The 24,959-nt window shown below is 33.2% G+C and overlaps 1 protein-coding gene across 3 annotated transcripts in view; it reads left to right on the top strand.

The window, feature by feature from the left end:
• The window catches only part of sntg1 (syntrophin, gamma 1), a 169,979-nt gene that overhangs the window by 87,700 nt on the left and 57,320 nt on the right, over nt 1-24,959 (top strand). For all 3 annotated transcript variants that reach the window (XM_073941012.1, XM_002666692.8, XM_068217249.2), the window contains exons 5-14: nt 854-910; nt 999-1,056; nt 1,144-1,187; nt 3,785-3,826; nt 6,024-6,126; nt 6,206-6,288; nt 8,044-8,174; nt 8,605-8,734; nt 21,370-21,408; nt 24,198-24,314. In XM_073941012.1, the coding sequence (XP_073797113.1) occupies nt 854-910; nt 999-1,056; nt 1,144-1,187; nt 3,785-3,826; nt 6,024-6,126; nt 6,206-6,288; nt 8,044-8,174; nt 8,605-8,734; nt 21,370-21,408; nt 24,198-24,314 (804 nt within the window). The remainder of the gene's footprint in view (nt 1-853; nt 911-998; nt 1,057-1,143; nt 1,188-3,784; nt 3,827-6,023; nt 6,127-6,205; nt 6,289-8,043; nt 8,175-8,604; nt 8,735-21,369; nt 21,409-24,197; nt 24,315-24,959) is intronic.

Genomic DNA, 24,959 nt, shown 5'->3' with positions numbered 1-24,959 from the left:
TCTTGCAGGACTCCCAGAGTTCATCAAGACTCTTTGGATTCTTCTTTAATGCCTCCTTCACCTTTTCCCAGACATGCTCAATAATGTTCATGTTTGGTGACTGGGCTGGCCAATCCTGGAACACCTTGACTTTCTTTGCTTTTAGGAGCTTTGATGTAGAGGCTGAAGTATGAGAAGGAGCGCTATCCTGCTGAAGAATTTGCCCTCTCCTGTGGTTTGTAATGTAATGTCTTGATACCTCAGGCTGTTGATGTTGCCATCCACTCTGCAGATCTCTTGCACGCCCCCATACTGAATGTAACCCCAAACCATGATTTTTTTCTTCACCAAACTTGACTGATATCTGCGAGAATCTTGGGTCCATGCAGGATCAAATAGGTCTTCAGTATCTGTGATGATTTTGATGCAGCTCAACAGAAGATTCATCTGAAAAATTGACCTTCTTCCTCTTTTCCAAATGATCAACTAGAAGTCATGTTATTATTTGTTACTCTTACAACTGGGATCAACAACAAGACTTTTGTAAGGTAGTGTATATTCCTGTGGATTTGCAGCAGGGTATTTTGATTGCCTTGTTGCATCTATCACTGTCATTACAGTAGATGGCGGTTTTTGCACTGTTTTACACAGATCATATTGTATTCGCTGCCCTTTAATTAAGTTACTGGCATTGTTGGCATGGTGCCTTTTCCCCCCTGGGGAAATCGACATGAGAAAGAGGCAATTAGAATTAATTAAGTACCTACTCAGTTTCCATGGACCAAATTGAAATGAAAGGTAAACTAGTTTCTTTTTTTCAGCATACAGAGACTCTGTGGCATGAAAGTGACGCGTTTGCTTTGATTGTGTGCAGGAAAGAACAGTAACGATCCGTCGGCAGACAATCGGAGGGTTTGGTTTGAGCATCAAGGTGATTGCGCCGTTTCTTTCAGCCGTCACTCAGCTCTCTCTCTCTTCTGCAAGGCTTTGAATGTCTTCACGTTATTATTTTTTCATAGGGTGGCGCCGAACACAAGATCCCTGTTGTGATTTCTAAAATATCAAAAGAACAGAAGGGTAAGCGGTTTATTTACTCTTTCGTCTCTTGTACGCAAAAGCAAGTTGTTTATTTGTTCATACTTTTGTTCTTTCTTGCGTTCGCAGCTGAACTTTCTGGACTTCTGTTCATTGGAGATGGAATTCTCCAGGTATGAATATAACTCATCAATGTGGTCGGATAAATAAGAGCATTTCAATGTTGAAGGGTTATTTCAGCCCGTGGGGGAGGGTTGGAGGGGTATGGGGGGGTTGATTCACGGACGAAAGGAAGGTGTCGTGGACATGTTATGTCTGAGGCAATAGCTGTAAAGGCTCCACCCACTTTTGAATAGCATGGCGGGGAGGAACATCTCATTAGCATTTAAAGAGACAAACAAGTTTTTAGCGAAAAAGAGATATTACAGCTCTGATCTGTGAGGTGTTTTGAGCTAAAATATTACACAGACACATTCTGTGAAGACTTTTTTTTTTGTTTATGACATTTGCATAATATGACCCCTTTAAAAGTCCCACAATATCTTAATGTTATTCAGTCAGCAGTTGTTCAGGGAGCATCTTCAGTTTTTGATGCAAATTGGAGCTGACATTTTATAGCAGTGTTTCTGCAAATATATATATTCATTCTGAATTATGTATGTATTTTTATAAGCATGAAGGTCATGCTTTAGATGTGGGAATTCTTACTTATTGGCCTCAGTATTCTCATAACCACTATGAGGAAATGCCTGCAGTGAATCTAATTTCAAGTATCCTTTTCCCTGCTTCATCATTATCTAATGAATTAGAAAATCCGTAATACTAATTCATTATAATCTTTTAGATTTTATATTAAGCTCAATCTCGTCCTTGCAATAAACAGTTAAATCAGTCAAAAGGGATTGTATAGACATGTTACTAATGTTTGTAAATGAAGGCTGTTTTAATAAATAACCCTGAAAATACATTGAGCAATTTTAATTTGATCATTAAAATGATTTCTGAAGGATCATGTGAGGATCATGCTGAAGAATCAGGGTTTTATCACAGAAATAAATGTCATTTTAAATTATATTAGTATAATAATTATAATTAAAAAGAAATTATATAGTAAAAATAGTTCATTTGATTTGTAATATTATTTCGCAATATTATAGTGTGCATTATATTTTTTACTTTTTACTATATATATATATATATATATATATATATATATATATATATATATATATATATACATACATACATATATATATATATATATATATATATATATATATAGTTGAAGTCAGAATTATTAGCCCCTCTTAGAATTTTTTTTTTATATTTCCTATATGATGTTTAACAGAGCAATTTTTTAAAGCACCATTTTAAAGTGAAAATAATTAGCCCCTTAAAGCTATATATTAACCGTCGCTATACAATGACTTGCCTAATTACCATACCTGTCAACATCGAGATGTGAAAATAAGGGATATGCCCACCATAATAAGGGATTCCCCTGACCCCCCCTTTAAAATATCCCCAAATTACTAAATATGCAAATTACTCATTTGGAGCTGTTTCATTGTAAATAAACAGTTAAATGGTCAGTAATATGTTTAATATTATTATTATTATTTACAAAAACTAAAAAATAAATACTATACATTAGCAGCAAATAAATTAGCAAACAGTTCAGCTTATTAAAATTAATAGCTATTGTAATGAAGTAGAATCAAGCTATCAAATCTCATTAGCCATTTCTTTACTGTATAACTCACACATTCTGATTAAAGAGCAACGAATGAATCTCATTTATTTCGATTTTTTTTCGTTTGATTACATTAAATAACAGGTGTCACTTTAACAATACACACATCTAACATATAATGAAAGCATTCGATTGCTTTCCTAACTTTTAATGCTCATTTAGGACTAAATTAGTTGTGTTTGAAAAAAAAAAAACACCAAGATCGACGTTTTTAGAGGTTGTTATTATTATTAATTATGTGTATGTGTCTGTTAAAACACGCACCTAAAACACAGCTTCAAATCACGAGTACAGAATCGGTTTGGGAAACAGCGTCTATTTATCACTATGGAGCACGTCAGCTGACAGTCATGCACCTCATATGACTGCTTTGAGGGTTGCATATGAAGGTTAGAGGGCACCTGTAATGAAAAGGAAATGGAATCGCACCGTTTTTATATTTATTTCAGTGTTTTCATGTCTAAACAAAGCAAAAGCACAGAACAGACTCACATTTAAGAGCAAGGGGTGGCCACTGGTGGTTCGGTGATATGGGTTGCGTTCAGAGAAAGACTGAAAATACAGGAGAAATACGGGAAAAGACCTTTAGGGGATGATAGCAGGATAGAACTGTAAAATACAGGAGAATACCGGGAAAAACGGGAGGGTTAGCAGGTATGCCAATTACTCTAACCTGCCTAGTTAACCTAGTTAATCCTTTGAATGTCTTGAACAATATCTAGTAAAATATTATTTACTGTCACTGTAAATAAATCAGTTATTAGAAATGAGTTATTAAAACTATTATGCTTAGATATGTGCTGAAAAAAAAATTCTTGGTTAAACAAAAATTGGGGGTTAAAAATATTAAAAATAAACAGGGGGTAATAAATCATTGTGTGTGTGTGTGTGTGTGTGTGTGTGTGTGTGTGTGTGTGTGTGTGTGTGTGTGTGTGTGTGTGTGTGTGTGTGTGTGTGTGTGTATATATATATATTAGGATTTATTTATAACTCTCTCATATTACTCTTTGACTACAGATAAACGGCATTAACGTGAGGAGTTATCGTCATGAGGAAGTGGTATGTTTAATCTTTTTTGGGGTAATAATTCAATTCAGTGTCTTTCACTCTTTCAGTACATTGTCATTCAATTCACTCTTTAGCATTGCGTTTAGTCTTTGGTCTGAAGTGTGATTCTGTGTTTTTATTTCTGCCCCTTTTGGCTCATTATAATATAATGATATTACTAGTTATCAAGACTTTGTCCACACAAACACGGATATTTTCAGCATTAAGAGTTTTAAGCACATAGTTTTTTTTACGCGGTTTGGCTGTTCGTCATCATGAAAACGCAAGTGACTGAAACAAAAATTTGAGCAGTATACTCATGCAAATACTTAATTCTGTGTTTTGGTGAAACCCGGTCTTAAAGGCTTTTATCGCCACCTGTTTTTCGGTCCCTTAACTTGTGTCACAGTGCGCTTTTGTGTTTTCATGTGAACTGAGATTGATTTAAAGGTCCTATTGAGTGCTTTGAAGTGTGCATTTTTTATGTTTGACAATCTAAACTGAGAAATCAAGAGAGGGTGGGACATACTGGATTGTAACTCCTCCCCTTTCTGAAAAACAGCCAATAGCATTTTGCTTTTATTACAGCATTTGCCAATAAGAGATCAAGTGCTTCAAATCAAAAGCAAATGAGAAGCATCTTGAAGTGGGCGGAGCTTCTCAGATACTAGCGAGCATTTGATTGGTCAAGATTTGATAAGAAACTGAAGTATGAGGTGATGATGAAAAAATTATGGATCCATTTAGACGGAAGTGTAAAACTATAAGCTTTGTATGTTTATTTCACGTATTTTGCCACTGTGTTGGAGCACACTAACTTATAGATATCCTTAAAACTAACAGACTGAAACTAATTTTAATAATACATATATATATATATACATACAGTTGAAGTCAGAATTATTAGCCCCCTTTTGATTTTTACTTTTTTTTTTATATTTCCCAAATGATTTTTAACAGAGCAATGAATTTTTCACAGTATGTTTGTTAATATTTTTTCTTCTGGAGAAAGTCTTATTTGTTTTATTTCGGCTAGAATAAAAGCAGTTATTAATTTTTAAAAAAACATTTTTGGGACAAAAATATTAGCCCCTTTAAGCTAATTTTTTTCGATAATCTACAGAACAAACCATCATTATACAATAACTTGACTATTTAACCTTATTAACCTAGTTAAGCCTTTTAATGTCACTTTAAGCTGTATAGAAGTGTCTTGAAAAATATCTAGTCAAATATTATTTACTGTCATCATGGAAAAGATAAAATAAATCTGTTATTAGAAATAAGTTTTTAAAACTATTATGCTTAGAAATATGCTGAAACAATCTTCCCAGAACAGAACAGAAATTGGGGAGAAAAAATAAACAGGCGCTAATACTTTAGGGGCGCTAATAATTCTGACTTCAACTGTATATGTATGTATGTATATATATATATATATATATATATATATATATATATATATATATATATATATATATATATATATTTATATATATATATATATATATATATATATATATATATATATATATATATATATATATATATATATTTATATATATATATATATATATATTTATTTATATATATATATATATATATATATATATATATATATATATATATATATATATATATATATATATATATATATATATATATACATACATACTGCGCTGGACTGTAGACCTGCTTTGATCTGGTCTATTGAACTGTCTATTATAGTTCCTCAAAATAGCAACACGCCAATAATGCGCCTCAACACTTTTACTTTTTTAGACCAGAACGCCTATGGCCGCACATATAAGCGCAAATGCATTTGCTATTTAAACAGCGTGGTGCAAAACGTCAAAACAACTCTTGCGCCAAGCTGAAACTAGCAAACAACAATTGCGTTGCGCCTTGCACCTGGTGTATGATAGGGCCCGTAGTGTATATATATATATATATATAATTTTTATTTAATTTTTTACACAGGATCTTCAATTCTGCGTTTGGTGTGAACCTCGCTTAAATGGCTTTTATCGTTGTTTGCTTGAGCTTTTAAACTTTAGGATCACAGTGTGTTTATTGCATTTATGTGGACAAAGATTATTTTTTAAAAAGAAAGCACTTTCTTTTTTAAACTTTGTTTATAAAAAATACCTGTGTATGTGTGGACATGGCCTAAAATGAACAAATAATCAAGTGTGTTTTCCATTCTCAGGTTCAGGTTTTGCGTAATGCCGGTGAAGAAGTGACTCTGACCGTGTCTTTTCTAAAAAGGACTCCAGCGTTTCTGAAACTGCCGCTGTGTGAAGACTGCTCGTGTACGTCTGTGTTTGGATACGCTACTGGAGTGTCAAAGTCTTACCATTAAATAAAATAGTTGTTCATTTTATTTTTTAGGTATTCCAAGTGACCAGAGCAGTGGGACATCTTCTCCATTGTGTGACAGCGGTTTACATCTGAACTACCATCCCAACAACACGGTAAACGTCTGAAAGTGCAAAATACTAACCGTTCATCCATTCACTGATAAACTAACTGTCGTTTCCCTACAAAATAAAAGCTCCATTGTTAACGTTTGAAAACAAGGAAATTAAAATAAATTAAATTTTTTTACTTAATTTAACTCAATCGTTATTATTAAATTATTATTAAATTATTATTATTATTATTATTATTATTCTGTATTTATTGTACTGTGTTTATACATACATTATATTATTATTTCGTTCGAAATCATAACTTTCTTCCCTGATATAATAATGTAATATAATGTAAAAATGTATTACAATACATTTTTTTAATAATAAAGTAATTAAATAATATTAGTATTTTTCTTGTAATATTATTGTTATTATTATTATTATTATTATTATTATTATTATTATTATTATTATTATTCAGCAATTATATGCTGTTATTAACATATTATGAAAATAACATTTTAAATATTTATTTTGTTCAGTATAATATTAATGCAGTAGCGGTTAATAATAATAATAATAATAATAATAACACATTATTTATATATATATATATATATATATATATATATATATAAGATGCTTGTTTTTTAATTTTACAGTAATTTATATTAATTATTATTTTTATAATTTAAGTAATGATACAGTAAAAATTATATTCTGCATTTTTATTATTTATTATTTTGTGTTTATTATTGTTATAATTTTTAACATTACGAAATTAGTACATTATCTTTTATAATATAAATTATAATTTATAATAATAATATTAACAATAAATAATTTTTAATTGTATACTTTTTATACATTTTACAGCAATATATTGTTATTGCATTAGTCATTTCTTCACTGATTGTTATTTTTTTATAATTTCAAAGGTCATGATACAGTAACAATTATAACAAGCATATTTAATATTTCTTTTTTATTATTTATTGTTTATTATTTGTTATTATTTTTACTGTACAATAATAGTACAGTATCAGTTTACTGTAATAATAACAATTAATATTATTATAGTAACTAAGTATTGTGTATTTATATAAAACATTTATTGTACACCCAAAGCGCTTCACAATCATGAGGGGGGGGTCTCTCTACACACCACCACCAATGTGCAGCATCCACTTGGATGATGCGACGGCAGCCACAGAACAATAGCACCAGTGTGCTCACCACACACATGCTATAGATGGACAAGAGAGCCAGTGATGGAGTCGATTCAGTGGATGGGGATGATTAAGAGGCTGTGATGAGTAAGGGCCAATGGAGGGAATTTGGCCAGGGCACTGTCTGGTCACTGACAGTATAGTGTCCCTTTTACTTTACTGGGGCATTAGGACTCACACAGTCTGCACATTAAATGCCCCATACTGGTTTCACTAACACCACTTCCAACAGTAACTTTGTTTTCCCATGTGGTCTCCCATCCATGTACTGACCAGGCTCAGCCTTGCTTAGCTTAGTAACCATTCTTGGGCTGCAGGGTGATATGGCTGTGGCCATATTACTCTTATTGTTATTTAATTTTTTATTGGATACATATGAACAATTTAACGGTAATATTTTGTTGTTGCATTAGTAACATTTATTTATTATATAAATAATCTGCTGCATAAAACATATGTCAAAATAGTTGGCGGTTCATTCCGCTGTGGCAACCTCTGATAAATAAGGGACTAAGCTGAAGCAAAATGAATGAATTATTAGTATATGGTCTTATTGAGATAATCACTGTGTTTGTGTTTGGATCAGGACACGTTGTCTTGCTCGTCCTGGCCGATGTCTCCAGGCCTGCGCTGGGAGAAGCGATGGGTGGATCTGCGCCTTATCCCGCTCTTACATGCTCGCCTGTCCCAGTACGTCCCAGGTACTGACATTTGCAGGTGAGCTGAGCATATGGGTTTTGTTTGCTTACGCTTTGTCTCCGTCTTTGATTATAGATAGAGGCACAGGGCCTGTCGGGGTTTGTGTTTCTCCTCCGCTTTCATCTGCTAATTCTGTTTGTATTCCAGTCACACAGGATTTCGCATGATTAGTGTTTTAAGGGTTATATTAATTCACAGCCGCTCCCAAATGAACCGCATTAGACCTTTAATACCAAACGCAAACTTTGATGAGGTTAAGCTATTTGAAATGAGACCCTTTTTGCACATCAAGTGGAACGTAATTGAAAACTCTTAAATTGGATTGAATTAAACCCAATCTGCTTTCTTAAATTGCTTTGAATCAAGTGGATTGAAAAATGAGAATTAGATATTAGTTAGCTATTTTTGCAGGATGTCTCCTGAGTGTGCATGTTTTTCATTTCATCAGGCAAAACGCCTTTCAAGTCATCGCGGTGGACGGAGTGTGCAGCGGGGTAATTCAGTGTCCCGGTACTGACGAATGCACCGATTGGCTGCAAGCAATATCTGCTAACATCTCCGCCCTCACCAAGCACAACGTGAGTAAAACACAGCATCATGTAACTAATGATTTCTTACACAAATGCTGTGATTGCTATGTGATGTATTGCGAGCAACCAGAAAATATGAAAAGATTTCAACCTGGAAGTAAATACAGGGTGGGCCATTTATATGGATGCACCTTAATAAAATATGAATGGTTGGTGATATTAATGTCCTGTTTGTGGCACATTAGTATTGCTGAGGGGGCAAACTTTTTAAGATGGGTGGTGACCATGATGGCCATTTTGAAGTCGGCCATCTTGGATCCAACTTTTGTTTTTTCAATAGGAAGAGGGTCATTTGACACATCAAACTGATTGGGAATTTCACAAGAAAAACAATGGTGTGCTTGATTTTAACAAAACTTTATTCATTCCATCCTCAAAAGTTTGCCCCCTCAAAAATACTAATGTGCCACAAACAGGACGTTAATATCACCAACCATTCTTAATTCATTAGGTTGTATCCATATAAATGGCCCACCCTGTATAATGTTTAAGGATTTGGCACTTTATTAGGTACACCTAACCCACTAGGGCTGGGCGATATGGTAAAAACAATTATAACAATTTTTTTTTCCATATCTGTCGGTATGGATAATTTTTATATCTTTTAATTTTTTATTTAATTTTTAATTACTTATTTTTGATCTTTATATAAAATTTTTATATATATCACTTTTAAAGGGTTTTCAGCATGCCAATGGCTTTGTGCAGCTGATTTAATACATTTTGTGAAATGCTTTAGCTGTCTGACAATATATACAAAAATAATAATAATAAACAACAGAACAATCTTAATTTAGCATTAACTGTTCAATGACATTACCAAATAAGTTATTGTATATTATTGTTCAACATCAGAAAAAAAGTTAAAACAAGTTTGGAACAAGGTGAATTAATGGTCACAGAATTTTCAGTTTTGGATGAGCTCTCCTTTTAATGGTGAGTATGGTGAATTTAGAGTAAAATATCCTTTAATATATTTTATTTAGGGATGCTAACGATTACTTGATGATCTATTGATTGTTGATAACTCTTTAATCGATAGACCTTATCGACGACTGATTAAGCATCGACAATTAAAAGTTTAGTTATGCTTGTGAGTCGCGTTCACGCATTACATAATGAAGTGTGTAGTTTATTTATGGAGTCACTTTCTTGACATTGCATATTGCGGGACGCATAAAAACCTGTTATGCGCAAATCTCTGTTATATCCGCGGGTGTTTTAATTTTACCTCACAGACTGGCACGAATAGGCCTATGCAGACTCTCATTTTATGAATTACGCATCACGACGAGACAAGCGGGGAGCCTCTTTATTCACACGAGTTTCTGAGTTCTCTCATCCTTCAATCAGAGTTTATTCTTCCGAGGTAACCTAAGAATGCTATCAGTGCTGCGAATAGTTTGTAAAGACTGTCCAGCTCATGCTGCACATACCGCTTGATTAAACGAATTAAACTGAAACCGTACAAATAGTTTAATGGATTGTTTTGGCGCTAAAGCATATACTAAAGTGTATGGGCTCTATTTTGACGGTCCATGCGCAGAGCGCAAAGCGCAGGGCGCAAACGCTGTCAGGGCGTGTCAGAACACGTTTTTGCTAATTTAAAGACGGGAAAACCAGCTTTGCGTCATGGCGCATGGTCTAAAAGGGTTGAGTTTATTTTCTTAATGAGTTAAAGGTCTGTTTTGAGAATAAACCAATTAGAGTCTCATCTCCCATTCCCTTTAAAAGTCAGCTGCATCATGCCAAGAGCGCATTCGCTATTTACAGAAGTCTAAGTGGAAAAAATGAGCATTTCACTAGCAAACAGTTAACAGTTTTTTTAACAGAAAACTGTTAAACAGAGCATCTACTGCGTGAGAATGAGAGATAATGGAACATTCGCTCTTGGATAGGGAAACCTTTACGCAAAGACATCAATTAGTCTATAAATAATTCATTTTATTTGTTAAGCGCAAATATTCGTTTCAAAACTATTTCTATATTCAGTTCTAATTTCCAGCAAACAAATAAACGAACAATAATAACGAAATGTGCTCAAAAACCTGAGTTATATCCTAAAACACATGCTGTGCCCCATGTGGTCTAAAACCTGACAGGTGGACAAATCTAAGCTTGTTTTTAATAAAACAAATATAAATATGGATATAATAAATAATACTGCTAATAATAATGACATTATACAAAATCAAATTGTTATGAATGAACTGAAAAAGCCTCCCGAGATGAAGAAGACATAAAAGCAGTGATTTTTCATATTTATGTAGGCTAGAAAATAATATGTTTTGTAATATTTTAATCCTTTATATTTATATCCTATATCTATTCTTATTATATCCTATATATATCCTTGATATTTAAATTTTTTCATATGTAAAGATATTTGCCTATTGCTCTCTTGTGTGTATTAAGCAGTGTGTAAGCGAGGCGCAACTCTGCGCCGGAGTTTAGACCGGGTTTGTTTTGGCCTAATGAAAAATCTGTTATAGATTCTCAAAATAGCGACGCGCCAGCGGTCCGCCTCAGAACGCCTCCCTTTTTACACCAGAACGCCTATGGATGCACAAATGAGCGCTAATGCATTTGCTATTTAAACAGCATAGCGCAACGCCTCAAAACGACTTTTGCGCCAAGCTGAAACTACCAAAAGACTATTGCCCCACGCCTTGCGCCACACTGCGCCGGGTGTATGATAGGGCCCTATGTGTTTTAAAGCACTTCGCCCCAGATGTTATTCGTTCTTATTATTTATGCTGTAGTTAACTGACCAACAAAATACACATAAAAATTAAGTTAACAAAACGAAATTCGTTGCAAAAAGATACATTTTTAAAGAAATATAAATAAAACAACTTAAACAACTGCAGGTGGATGATGCTTCTCTCGGTAGAAAATAAGCATTTAATTAATGATCCATGCTGTTATAAACGTCTGTCATATATTTGCTGCATTTTTAATGTCATTATTTTAAAGATTTTGTCTTGAGCATCTTATTTCTCCTCGGTGATTATGTCCTTTAAATATTTAAAGGCTGGTTATTTTACCGTCGATGAGGGACAATAGTGGTATTACAGATTTCAAAGAAAGTATCTTAATATTAAAAAGGTAGCACAAGCTTGACAACAAAAGATTCCATCAATGTCGTAACAAATGCCCTTAAATAATGCAGCCTGTAGTTTACAGCAATCATCAAGTGTTCATTGAGATTGTGTTGTCTGTCATATGGCTGCCGGGTGACACTAGCGGCGTCTAGTGGCTGTTTCCCAAAACGCACTAGAGTGTCGCCTCTTGGGGATTCTATGCTCTTTGAAGAAGCCTACTTAAAGGTGCAGTAGGTGATTGTCTTCAGAAACATTTTTTGTTGTGCTGGTTGAAAGCCTCTTCACAGTCCAATAGTAATGATTGCAGTAAATGATCTAAATGTGTTTATATGTATTTTTATATTCTGGGTAAAGCGTAAAACTAAAAAATGTTCATCCAATTAAATAGAGTCGGACCGACATCTCCCATAATTCCGTTAAGCAGGTCAGACTGTCTGTCAGCATATGTAGATTTGGACTTCTGTGCATCTGTTCACGCAGATCCGCCATTAGCGCGTGCCCGTCTGCATCACAAACGCAAACGCGAGCGAGCTGCGGGTCTCTCGCCGATGCCGAGTCGGAGGCGGCGAAGGACAGATGAGCTGGGGCCGATTACTGTAAAGCCAGGCGCGAGTATAATTTGCCAAGCGGCCGCGCGGTCACAAGACAGACCGGGAGAAATCAAATGCTGAATTTAAACTTTTTTTTTATTTTTTTTATTAGAATATGCAAAAATCATACAGAAAACATCAACAGATAACAAATACAAAGCAACAAAACAAAAACAAAACAAAAACATCAACAATATAGTCAGGTACTGGTATGTGCGTGAGTGTGTGCGTGTGAGTGTGTGTATGCATGTAAAGGTAACTTGGTGGACAGGTCAGAGTACATACATTAGGAACAATAACAGTCAATAAATGAAGCAAGTGTCACAGATATAGATAAAACATATAGAAAGAAACCAGTCAGAGGTATGGAGTAACAACAATGCTTATTAATGTATGATAGTAAATAGGAGAGTAAAAAGAGAGAAAGGACAACAGTAATAACTGACAACAATATTAATAAATCACAAGTGCTACACCAACTACTACTACAGAAAGTTACTTATATTACAACTACTACTGCTTCTACTACAGCTACAACCACGACTACTACTACTAAAGTGTCTACTAATACTGATACTACTACAACGACTACCACTACAATGAATTTAAACTTTTAAAAACCTGAATCAATATTGGAGTTACTTTAGCACGCTGGAGGAAGGACGACACCATGGCTGAAGTATTACTGACAGGTAATGTTGTTTTATAAACTTAGTCAGGCTAAGCTTATGTTAGACTGTGTTGTTATGAATGACTTCTATGCACAGACGTGTTGTTCAGCCACTGAAATCTCTCGGTGGAAGATTGATGTGATTATTTTCAGTTTCATAAGGTTCTTTGACAGCATCTATAATGTAGATTTATATTCAGTTTAACAACAAAACATCAGCAAATAGCGCTATTCAGCCTAACCTGCTTTATTGAGCTGAAGTTGCTTTTATATTCACATTGGGTCATTTTTGAACAATGACAGCCTTCCTGTACTGTTTACCGCTAACGTTACTCTGAATATTCACTCTGAAATAGCATGTAAGTGTGGCAAGGTAATAAATGTAATTCCTGCACGGCGCTGGCACTAACTAACTGGCGAATGACATGAACTTTGGGTTGTCTGTCTGCTGTTGTGACGTGGTGCGCGCGCGCTCGTGATTTCAGGGGGTGTGGCTTTGAATCACAGTCCCTCCCTGCCGTCCAAAGATAATAGGTGCGTTCGACATGAAGCTCAGCTGCAGCCGGTGATCAACGAGATTAGCCGAGCGCAGGCGGGGGCGGAGTTGAAAACGGAGCCGTCAAGACGGACAGCTGGACACTTCGGGACTCAAAGTTGCTGCAGTCATGATGACCGATCACATGGCGTCATCATATATATATATATATATATATATATATATATATATATATTTATTTTTTTTTTGTTTTTTTTTTTTGTTATTTTTATTTATAACAACAAAACATTTACAAATAAAACAGAATACAGTCTCTACAAACTAGTTCCTTTTTAAACAATAAGGGAGAATTACGAATAAAATATTACAAATGCATGAGAGAAATAAGAGGAAATAAGAGGTTAATATAAACATAAAAACGAACAGGTCTATTAAGTACAAAGCAATAAGCATAAATTCTAGGAGTTAAACATCAATCTGTAGGCTAATACTTTTTGTTTGAATATGCTAAAAATGGGTTTACATATGTACATTTATAGATATAAAAATTTCCAATGTAAAAAGCAAAACAAGGTGCTTTGATGAGGTCTTAATAAATGAGATTATTTTGGATAAAGAATGAATTTTTAAAAAAGCATTTTAATCCAAAAAGATTTTGTTGAAAAGAACAAAAGGTAAAATAAGTGAGCGATGTAGAAGTTTCCCAGAAAGAGCAGGTAGCTTTTAAACTGCTAGACAGGAAATAAAATATATATTTATATTATAATAATAAAACCATTTTATAATTATTTAATAAAAAAGTTATTTAGCTTAATTTGTTAAGAGAGCTTTAGGGTGGCAGGATCAATGATGATGATTATTTTATTTCAAGTCTGTAAGACCTATTTGAGTTTATATTTAGGTTATTCACTAAAATATACACTAAAATATATCATTTAAATCGTTCATGGAGATGAATGCAGTAAATAGTCTGTATAAAATGGTTGAAAATAAACCTATGCAAACAAACTAACCTTTATAACCAGATTATTTAACAAAAGATGATACTGCAGTAAAATATTGGTAGTATTTTAATAAGCAAGATGTGTACAGGATAGAGAGGGTGTGAAAAGTGATTTGTTTGCTTTGAAACTTTTGAATCGGAATTTGTCCAATTATAAACCCGAAATACACGTGTTTGTTGTCATGTGGTGAACTCGGCCAATCGTGTAATATCGATGTCGTCATCAGAGCTCCTGCAGTCGCTCTTCAGAAGCTGCACGGTCTGAGTTTGCCGTCTGATCTCAGAGCGCTGTCGCGGTACTTTGATGCCACATGTGACAGTCACGTGGCGTCGGCGCAGCATCAATCCGGACAAGATTTCTAACCAGAATGCACCGCTTTAAGACAGATTTCGATCGATCTGCGCAGCGCTGCATGAAGTCGAACGCACCTATTGGCTGTTTCTCAATTCCAAGAACGCAGAGAACAGACTTGTGTTTCTTGTGGAGAGCGGTCTTGCCTGGTGTCCTCGGAAAAACAAACTCAGGAGAGCGCGAGGGCAGAGAACGCGTCCTTTGATAAATGAGATGCTGCGTTCTTCCTGATGGTCACATGACCTTCACGTGTTTTAAATGATAAATTATTTAAACATTACAGCCTTCATACAACGATTCATTGTTTTTCCCCTTTTCAAAATATATACTTTGCATAAAAATATTATGAATATATGTTTCACAATATAAATAAATAGATTTTAATACGAATTTCAGCAAACAAACACCCTTAATGTGTTTTTTCCTTTATTAAGATGTCCATGGTAATGTTTACTTTTACCGTTTCATTTAGGGAAACTCCTGAGGTAAATAGTTCATATCTATGAACTTTAATAATAAGTCTAAATAAAATGCAGCGCTTCCCACCTCCAGTCACATTGACTTCTGGGACTTCCAGAGCGAGTTCGGTGCTCAAGTCTGCATCGGTGCGTCCTCGATGTCAAGAGCACATCCGGGAAGTTTCACGCGTCCTCCGTACTTGCGGTCTTGAGTATTGGAACTGAACTTAGGCAGCTGATGATGACGTTTCAAGAGAACACGAGGACGCAAGACCGCTGAAGAACGCATATTGAGAAACAGCCAATATGCTAAGCGGTTAGCATTTTGGCAGATCACCTGCTGCACCTTTAAACAATACACTGATTTTGTTGTGCTTCGAAATACAACATTTGAATATGCTTATAAAAAAGCCACAATGCAATGATGTTATGTAGTTTCAAAATACAACATATTAACATTTTAATGTAGAAAATTTCAACGTGGGTGTCTTAAGATGCAAAAAACAGCATACGGGCTCTTATATTGCTGTTGTGTCATCACTTATATTGCAAGTTATATCTCTCCAGCCCATCATTTGGGATGCTTTTCATGAACTGGCCCCCCATGACAAACTAATTGAATAGCCCTGTCTTACAGTAACGCTTGTGAGTTTGAATCAGGGCTGCGACTCTTCTCGATTCTGTTCCTCCTCATTTCCTTTCCTCTTTCCACCATTGTTTCGCTAAAAGGGTTTTGATAAATGGCACCTTGAACACAAGGCATTATGGTTTGTTTGGACTGGATGATCTCTGTGCAACTGGCTGCAGATTTATAATGCTCCAGTGTCTCAGGAGAGCAGGAAGTGGAGTGTACTGAACCAATTTGTGCGTGAATTAACCGAACAGACAACGTTTATGCTCGGCGATGGAGGCAATTCGGGAAGATGGTGAATTTTTTTTTTGTCATAAATTTCCATTTTCGCCAGGCAGGTCATGTGTTGTAATCCCCTCATTGCAGTAGATTAAGGCATTAAAATGGCATTTCCCACACAATGAAGGATTTCACTCTTAATTACTGAGTGTGCCTCGTGGCCCAGATCACTCGCTTTTGAGTCTCCCCATGCCAAAATCCTCCATTTCCATCTTACGTTCATTTATTCTGAGTGTTTAGCATTTCCCGAAAAATCCTCTCAAAGGAGGGAAGTTTGCGCATTACAACAGCACAGCGTTTGCTTGGGATTTATCCTGTGGAGGGATCATCTGAATAAGCTTTCAGGGGTGTGATAATATCATAATTGTTTTTTCAGCGATGTGTGAGCTGATGTTATCAGGTATGTCACTCACGCCATATAAAACAAAACAAAAACATGTCTTGAGTGCCAAAAGCTTTGACTGTGTGATAAAAAGCTTATTAGAATACATTTAGAAAGATGCAGTGTTTCAAGCTTTAAGAGAAAGTTGTTGATTTTTGTGATTTATAAGATATGTCAAAGGTGATTATATTATATTATATTATATTATATTATATTATATTATATTATATTATATTATATTATATTATATTATATTATATTATATTATATTATTTCATATTATTTCATATTATGTTTTATTATATTATTATATTATATTATTTTATATTATGTTTTGTTATTATATTATATTATATTATATTATATTATAATAAATTATATTATATTATTATATTATAATATAATATTATATTATAATAAATTATATTATATTATTATATTATAATATTATATTATATTATATTGTATTATTTTATATTATTTTATATTATGTTTTATTATATTATTATATTATATTATAATTTATATTATGTTTTGTTATTATATCATATTATTTTATATCATATTATATTATATTATAATAAATTATATTATATTATTATTTTATAATATTATATTATATTATATTATTTCATATAATTTTATATTATGTTTTATTATATTATTATATTATTTTATATTATGTTTTGTTATTATATTATATTAAATTATATTATATTATATTTTAATATATTGTATCATATTACAATATTTATTATATTATATTATATTATATTATATTTAAATTACATTATACATTATATTATTATTATATTGTATTGTATTATATATTATTAATATTATATTATATTATATTATCTTTTATTATAGTATATTATCTTTTATTATATTATATTAAATTATATCATATTACATTATATTATATAAAACTATAATATGTTATATTACATTATATAAAATTATAATATATTATGTTATATTATATTATATTAAATTATATTATATTATATTATATAAAATTATAATAAATTAAGTTATATTATAATATGTGTAAATTATATTAAATTATATTATTCTTATATTATTCTTATGTTATATTATATTATAGTATTATTATATTAATATTATTATTTATAATAATAATATTATAATAATAACATAAAAAAGGATTTTACAGTGATAATTTAACATTAAAAAATGAACATTCTGTCGTCATTTACAGTACTCACACTTTCCATGTTCCATTCTATATTGAGTTTTGTTTTCGCATTCTGTCAATCACGAAATAAGGTAATTTGACGAATATTGGAAACCTTTAACTATTGGTGTTCCATAGTAGGAAAAAATACTATGAAAGTCAATGGTTTTAAACATTCATCAAAATATCTTCCAAAGGTTTATTTTTTGGGTGAACTATCACTTTGACCATAAAGAAAACCCTCAAACTGGTTTGAAACAAGTAAAGTTTGAGTAAATAATGACATCGTTTTTGGATGATCAGTTCCTTTAATTATCATTATTAGAATTTTTTTTGGTGTCAATATCGCACGCCTCTACTTCCAGTCCATTTTCTATGAGGGAAATGGCAGTTCATTCCCTATTCAAATGGAGCCGTTAGAGTCATTTGTGAGCGGCCGGGTTACGTGGGTAATGAAGCTGGTGTGAATGTTAATCTTGAATAAAAAGCTCACAGCAGGAGCCACTCTCTCCTGGGCGCTGGATATGAACACTGCTACCTCTGTCTGAAACACACAAGATGTATGGGCTCCTTTTATCTGCTACTTGAATAATTGGGTTGAGACACGCTAAAGGTCAGCCGCTGATCACCGGAGCGCTTCCTTTTATATCTGTGCAACAGATCGCCATACTTCGCTGGCCTTTCGTTACGATTTATGATTGAAATGTCCGGAAAGCCTCCGTGCTGCTTGCAGTCAAGATTCTGAGGATGTTCAAGGGGAATGACATATGGTTGTCCTTTTAAAGGGATTTATAAAATCTCGTCTGGTCGTACAGCTTTGTGGGTTTCGTCCATTTATATTTGTAGTTAGTGTTTTGTGCACTTATGATATGTATATATAATCAATTGCAGTGTTAGCCTAGAAGTTACTTTTTATAAAAGCATCTAGTAAACAAGCATATTTAAATTGTAAATGTAAAATTCAGCAGCTGATAAAAAAAGCATATGTAGATTTACTGTATGATGCTGCTTATAGTTGACTCTACTACTGTGTTAAATTATTCATGTATCTTAAATATGTATATACACTTACCGGCCACTTTATTAGGTACACCTTACTAGTACCGGGATCAACCCCTTTTGCCTTCAGAACTGCCTTAATCCTTTGTCGCATAGATTCAACAAGATACTTGAAATAATCCTCAAAGATTTTTGCTCCATATTGACATGATAGAATCACACAGTTGCTGCAGATTTGTCAGCTGCACATCCATGATGTGTATCTCGCGTTCCACCACATCCCAAAGGTGCTCTATTGGATTGAGAGCTGGTGACTGTGGAGGCCATTTGAGTACATTGAACTCATTGTCATGTTTAAGAAACCAGTCTGAGATGATTTACGCTTTATGACAATGGTGCGTTATCCTGCTGGAAGCATCCATTAGATGATGAGCACACTGTGGTCATAAAGGGATGGACATGGTCATCAACAATACTCGGGTAGGCTGTGGTGTTGACACGATGCTCAATTGGCACTAATGGGCCCAAAGTGTGCCAAGAAAATATCCTCCACACCATTACAGCATCCTGAACTGTTGTTACAAGGCATGATGGATCCATGCTTTCACATTGTTGATGTCAAAAAAGGAAAAACAACTCATCATTCTGTCTTTTTCCCTCAGCTCAGAGTATATTTAACACAAATCTGGCATTTTTCCCCTCTGAAATTTAGAAAACGTACTATTTTTGATTTAAATCAAGTTTCAAAGTTCAAATAAAGATATATACAGTATACAAGAGAAGTCAGAATTATTAGCCCCCCTGTTTATTTTTCCCCATTTTTTTAATGGAGAGAAAATTTTTCTCAACACATTTCTAAACATAATAGTTTTAATAACTCATCTCTAATAACTGATTTATTTTATCTTTGCCATGATGACATAACATAATATTTTACTAGATGTTTTTCAAGACACTTCTATACAGCTTAAAGTGACATTTAAAGGCTTAACTAGGTTAATTAGGTTAACTAGGCAGGTTAGGATAATTAGGCAAGTTATTGTATAACAATGGTTTGTTCTGTTGACTATCGAAAACAAATAGAGCCTAATAGTAGCCCCCTTTGATTTTTTTTCTTTTTTAAAAATTTTCAAATGATGTTTAACAGAGGAAGGAAATTTTCACAGTATGTCTGATAATATTTTTTGTTCTGGAGAAAGTCTTATTTGTTTTATTTCGGCTAAAATAAAAGCAGTTATAAATTTTTTAAAACTCATTTTAAGGTCAATATTATTAGCCTCTTTAAGCTAATTCTTTTTCAACAGTCTACAGAACAAACCATCGTTATACAATAACTTGTCTAATTACCCTAACCTACCTAGTTAACCTAATTAACCTAGTTAAGCCTTTAAATGTCACTTTAAGCTGTATAGAAGTGTCTTGAAAAATATCTAGTCAAATATTATTTACTGTCATCATGGCACAGATAAAATATACCAGTTATTAGAGATGAGTTATTAAAACTATTATGTTTAGAAATGTGTTGAAAAAAAATCTTCTCACAGTTAAACAGAAATTGGGGAAAAAAATAAATAGAGCGGCTAATAATTCAGGAGGGCTAATAATTCTGACTTCAACTGTATATAAGCATGTAAACAGTTGTTTTTGGTAATTAAAATAAAGCTGAAATAATATTATTACAAAAGCTGAAAACATAAAAACAAATTAAATCGAAGAAGTAATATATTTTAAAAACTGTAAAAAATAATACAAAATTTTATAATAGTATTTATTAATAAGACGCAGTGGTGCAGTAGGTAGTGCTGTCGCCTCACAGCAAGAAGGTGCTGGTTCAAGCCTCGGCTGGCTCAGATGGCGTTTCTGTGTGGAGTTTGCCCTGCGTTCTCATGGGTTTCCTCCGGGTGCACCGGTTTCCCCCACAGTCCAAATACATCCAGTACAAGTGAATTGGGTAGGCTAAATTGTCCATAGTGTATGAGTGTGTGTGTGTGTGAATGAGTGTATGTGAATGATTCCCAGAGATGAGTGGCGGCTGGAAGGGCATCCGCTGCGTAAAAACGTGCTGGATAAGTTGGCAGTTCATTCCGCTGTGGCGGCCCCAGATTAATTAAGGGACTAAGCTGAAAAGAAAATGAATGAATGAATATTAATAAGATAAAAATAGTACTAATAGCTGTTTTTGCATAGTATGTCCGTTTAAATTTCCGCATTTAGTTATAAATGGCATCTTTGATGACAGTATTCTATAACACAATATTTTATTTTGATTTTGATATCAAAGGCACAAAAGTATGTAATTTTTCCTCCTCTTCTATGGATTTTTTCCTTCTCTTGTTACCAGTGTTTTTCTGCCAGCACTAATGCATTCGCAGCAGCGAGTGACGTCTACTCCAAAGCCATACTATTTCCGAATCCATACTTTCAACAATCTAATTTGTCCATTTTTATGATTCTATTGTAGGTGAAGAAGATCAACAGAAATTTCCCAGTAAACCAGCAGGTAAGGAAACTGCGTCTGAATTGTTTAAAAGGGTGCAAACTGGAGCTTGAAAGTGTGATTGAAAGCCTGCAGAGCTGCGGATAAAGGCCTGACAGAGTGAGCGAGTTGCTCAGTGCAGTTGAATGAAGCCTCATAATGATGTTTTCTGACAGGAGTCAGTGCTCGTGTGCTGCGTGACCCGCGAAGCTGCAGAAAACCAGAGTCAAGTTCACAGGGCTTGTAGATTCTCTGAATTGCCTGATCCCGTTTCCTTGAATGGATCTGACATCATACAGACTGACAGAAACGTGGTCACAGTGACCGATCTGAGGCTTTGTGTTGTGACATTTCACATGATCAGGCGTTGAAATGGAGTCTAATTAGACTCGACACAGCAGGTGAACAGGGGAAAAAAAACAACAACTAATAATGGTTATTGGCACACCTCAACATTGTTTTCCTACTTAGAATTTTTGTCTTGTTTCAAGTCTACATCTCTTAAATCAAAATATTGTTCTGTTTTCAAAAACTTTGTGACAATTATGTCACAAATATTTCCTCCCGCCCTCTCCTCCTTTCCATAGATCGGGCGGCACGGCGGCCCAGTGATTAGCACTGTTGCCCCACAGCAAGAACACTGCCAGCTCTGGTCCTTGCCCGGCTGGGGGCCGGTTTCCTCCCAACATCGATCAACTGAAGAAATAAATATAAACAAAATCATTTGATATTTTCTTTTAAAAAATAATAAAATATACATAAATATTAAAAAAAAACATAAAAGAATGTTTAAAATTTGGTAACTAAACTTTTTGGAGCTCCAATAAATGGTCAATAAATAAATCAAATCTCAATGTACATGTGACTTATGAATGAATGAAGGAACTAATGAATGAATGAATGAATGAATGAATGAATGAATGAATACATAATAGCATGAATGAATGAATAAAAGCATATGTGAATGAAAGCATGACTGAATGAATTAATGAATGAATGAAAAACGAATGAATAAATGAATGAATGAATGGATAAAGACATCCTTGAATGAAAGCATAAATGAATGTACACTGTATAAAATGCAATGTTTCACACAATTCATTCATGTTGTCCCAACACAAATCGATTAAGTTAACTTAACACATTTAACAAATTTATGTGGATTGAACATGAAAAATGTAAGTTGTCTCTATGAAATCTCAAGAATTGTGTTGTTTCAGCTCATTTTAAATAAGTAGTTTGAACAAGTGCATAAATGAATGATTGAAAGCATGACTGAATAAAAGCATCTATGAATAAATGAACAAATGAATGAATGCATGCATGAATAACAGCATCCATGAACTAATAAATAAATGAACAAACGAATGAATGAATGAATGAATGAATAAAAGCATCCATGAATAAATGAAGGCATAATTGAATAAAAGTATCAATGAATGAATGAAAGCATAAATGAATAAAAGCATCCATCAATGAATGATTGCAAGCATGAATAAATAAAAGCATCTATGAATAAATGAACAAATGAATGAATGAATAAAAGCATCCATGAATAAATGAAGGCATGAATGAATAAAAGTATCAATGAATGAATGAAAGCATAAATGAATAAAAGTATCCATCAATGAATGATTGCAAGCATGACTAAATAAAAGCATCTATGAATAAATGAACAAATGAATGCATGAATAATAGCATCCATGAATGAATGAATAAAAGCATCCATGAATGAATTAATGGAAGCATGACGGAATGAATAAATGAAAAACAAATAAATGCATGAATAAAAGCATAAATTAATGAATGAACGAATTAAAGCATAAATAAATGAATAAAAGTATGCATGAATGAATAAATAAAACAAACTAATGAATAAAAAACAAATAAATGAATGAAAGCATGAATGAATAAAAGCATCTATGAATAAAAAAACAAATTAATAAATGAATGCATGAATAATAGCATCCATGAACTAATAAATAAATGAACAAACGAATGAATGAATGCATGAAAAAAAGCATCCATGAATGAATGAAAGCATGAATCAATGAACAAATGAATGAAAGCATGAACAAATAAAAAATGAATGAATAAACAAATGATTGAAAGCATGACTGAATAAAATCATCTATGAACAAATGTACAAATAAATGCATGAATAATAGCATCCATGTACTAATAAATAAATGAACAAATGTATGAATGCATGAATAAAAGCGTCCATGAATGAATGATTAAAAGCATGACAGATTAAAAGCGTCTATGAATAAATTAACAAATTAATAAATGAATGCATGAATAATAGCATCCATGAACTAATAAATAAATGAACAAACGAATGAATGAATGCATGAAAAAAGCATCCATGAATGAATGAATAAAGGAACAAACAAATGGATGAAACCATGAATGAATGAACGAACGAACGAATAAATACATACATGAGTAAATGAATGAATAAATGAACAAATGAATGAAAGCATGAACAAATAAAAAATAAATGAATAAACATGAATGAAAGCATGAATGATTTACGCATAATACATTTTATGTTGAACTTAAATATTTCTTTCTAGAGCCACTTTCAGTAAATCTCCACTTGAAACTTTTCCCATTGTACACAGTAATGACTTTCCTCATCATTTCTTTTGGGGCTATTTTCTCACTTAACTTTAATATGCAATTAATTAGATTGCAAACATTATGTAATTAATGCGTTTTCTGCCTGCAAAATTCTGTCTAGATCAATAAGATGAACTGAATTCATTTATTTCCCCTTGCATGTGTGTGTGTGTGTGTGTGTGTTACAGATCATCTATATGGGCTGGGTTGACGAGAAAGAGCAGGATTCAGTTCAGGACCGAATGTACACACCAAAGTTTCTTGCCTTGAGGGGTTCGTCTCTCTTCAAATTCTCCGCACCTCCAGTGAGTTCTTCTGCATGATTTACTGCTTCAAGAGCCTTTCACTTTCAATTGCTGACTTGTAGATGATTTTATATTTAGCATATGCACGCAATATTTATTCTACTTGCGGCAATTCGGCTGGAAAAAAAAATGGTGACAATTATGAAAGCACATCAAACTCTTGTTGAAAGTTTTCTTGAGCATCTGTTGTTAGCTGTTCATTGCACTGAAGAATTGTTAAAGGAATACTTGACCCAAAAATTGATATTCTGTCATGATTCCTTCACTTTCTTCAAACCGTACAGATAAGATTTAAACCTAAATTTCAGGCTTTTTGGGAAACAACTTTATTGGTAGATAGTGAACAAGTGATATCGATTATTTTTATTGAGCTTCTTTGGAGCAAACATGAAAAAATGAAGGTTTGGAAGTTTTAGGTGAAATCTGCATACATTTCCTTTTAAAAATCATCCTTTATGTTTCATCAAATAAGATTATTAGTGTTTATTGTGCGAAATAAAATATAAATATTACAATTAGGCCTGTCACAGTAATCAAAATATCGACTTATTGCACAACACGTGGACATGAGCTCAATCATTTTTGGTGATGCAATATATTGCAAGTGTCAGTGTCAGCATGATAAAAAAACACCATCTTGTTTAT

Source organism: Danio rerio, chromosome 24, assembly GCF_049306965.1.
Source record: "Danio rerio strain Tuebingen ecotype United States chromosome 24, GRCz12tu, whole genome shotgun sequence".
In the NCBI taxonomy this organism is placed as follows: Eukaryota; Metazoa; Chordata; class Actinopteri; order Cypriniformes; family Danionidae; genus Danio; species Danio rerio.
The sequence above is the reverse complement of the archived record's forward strand: the minus strand, read 5'-3'. Positions and strand labels throughout refer to the sequence as shown.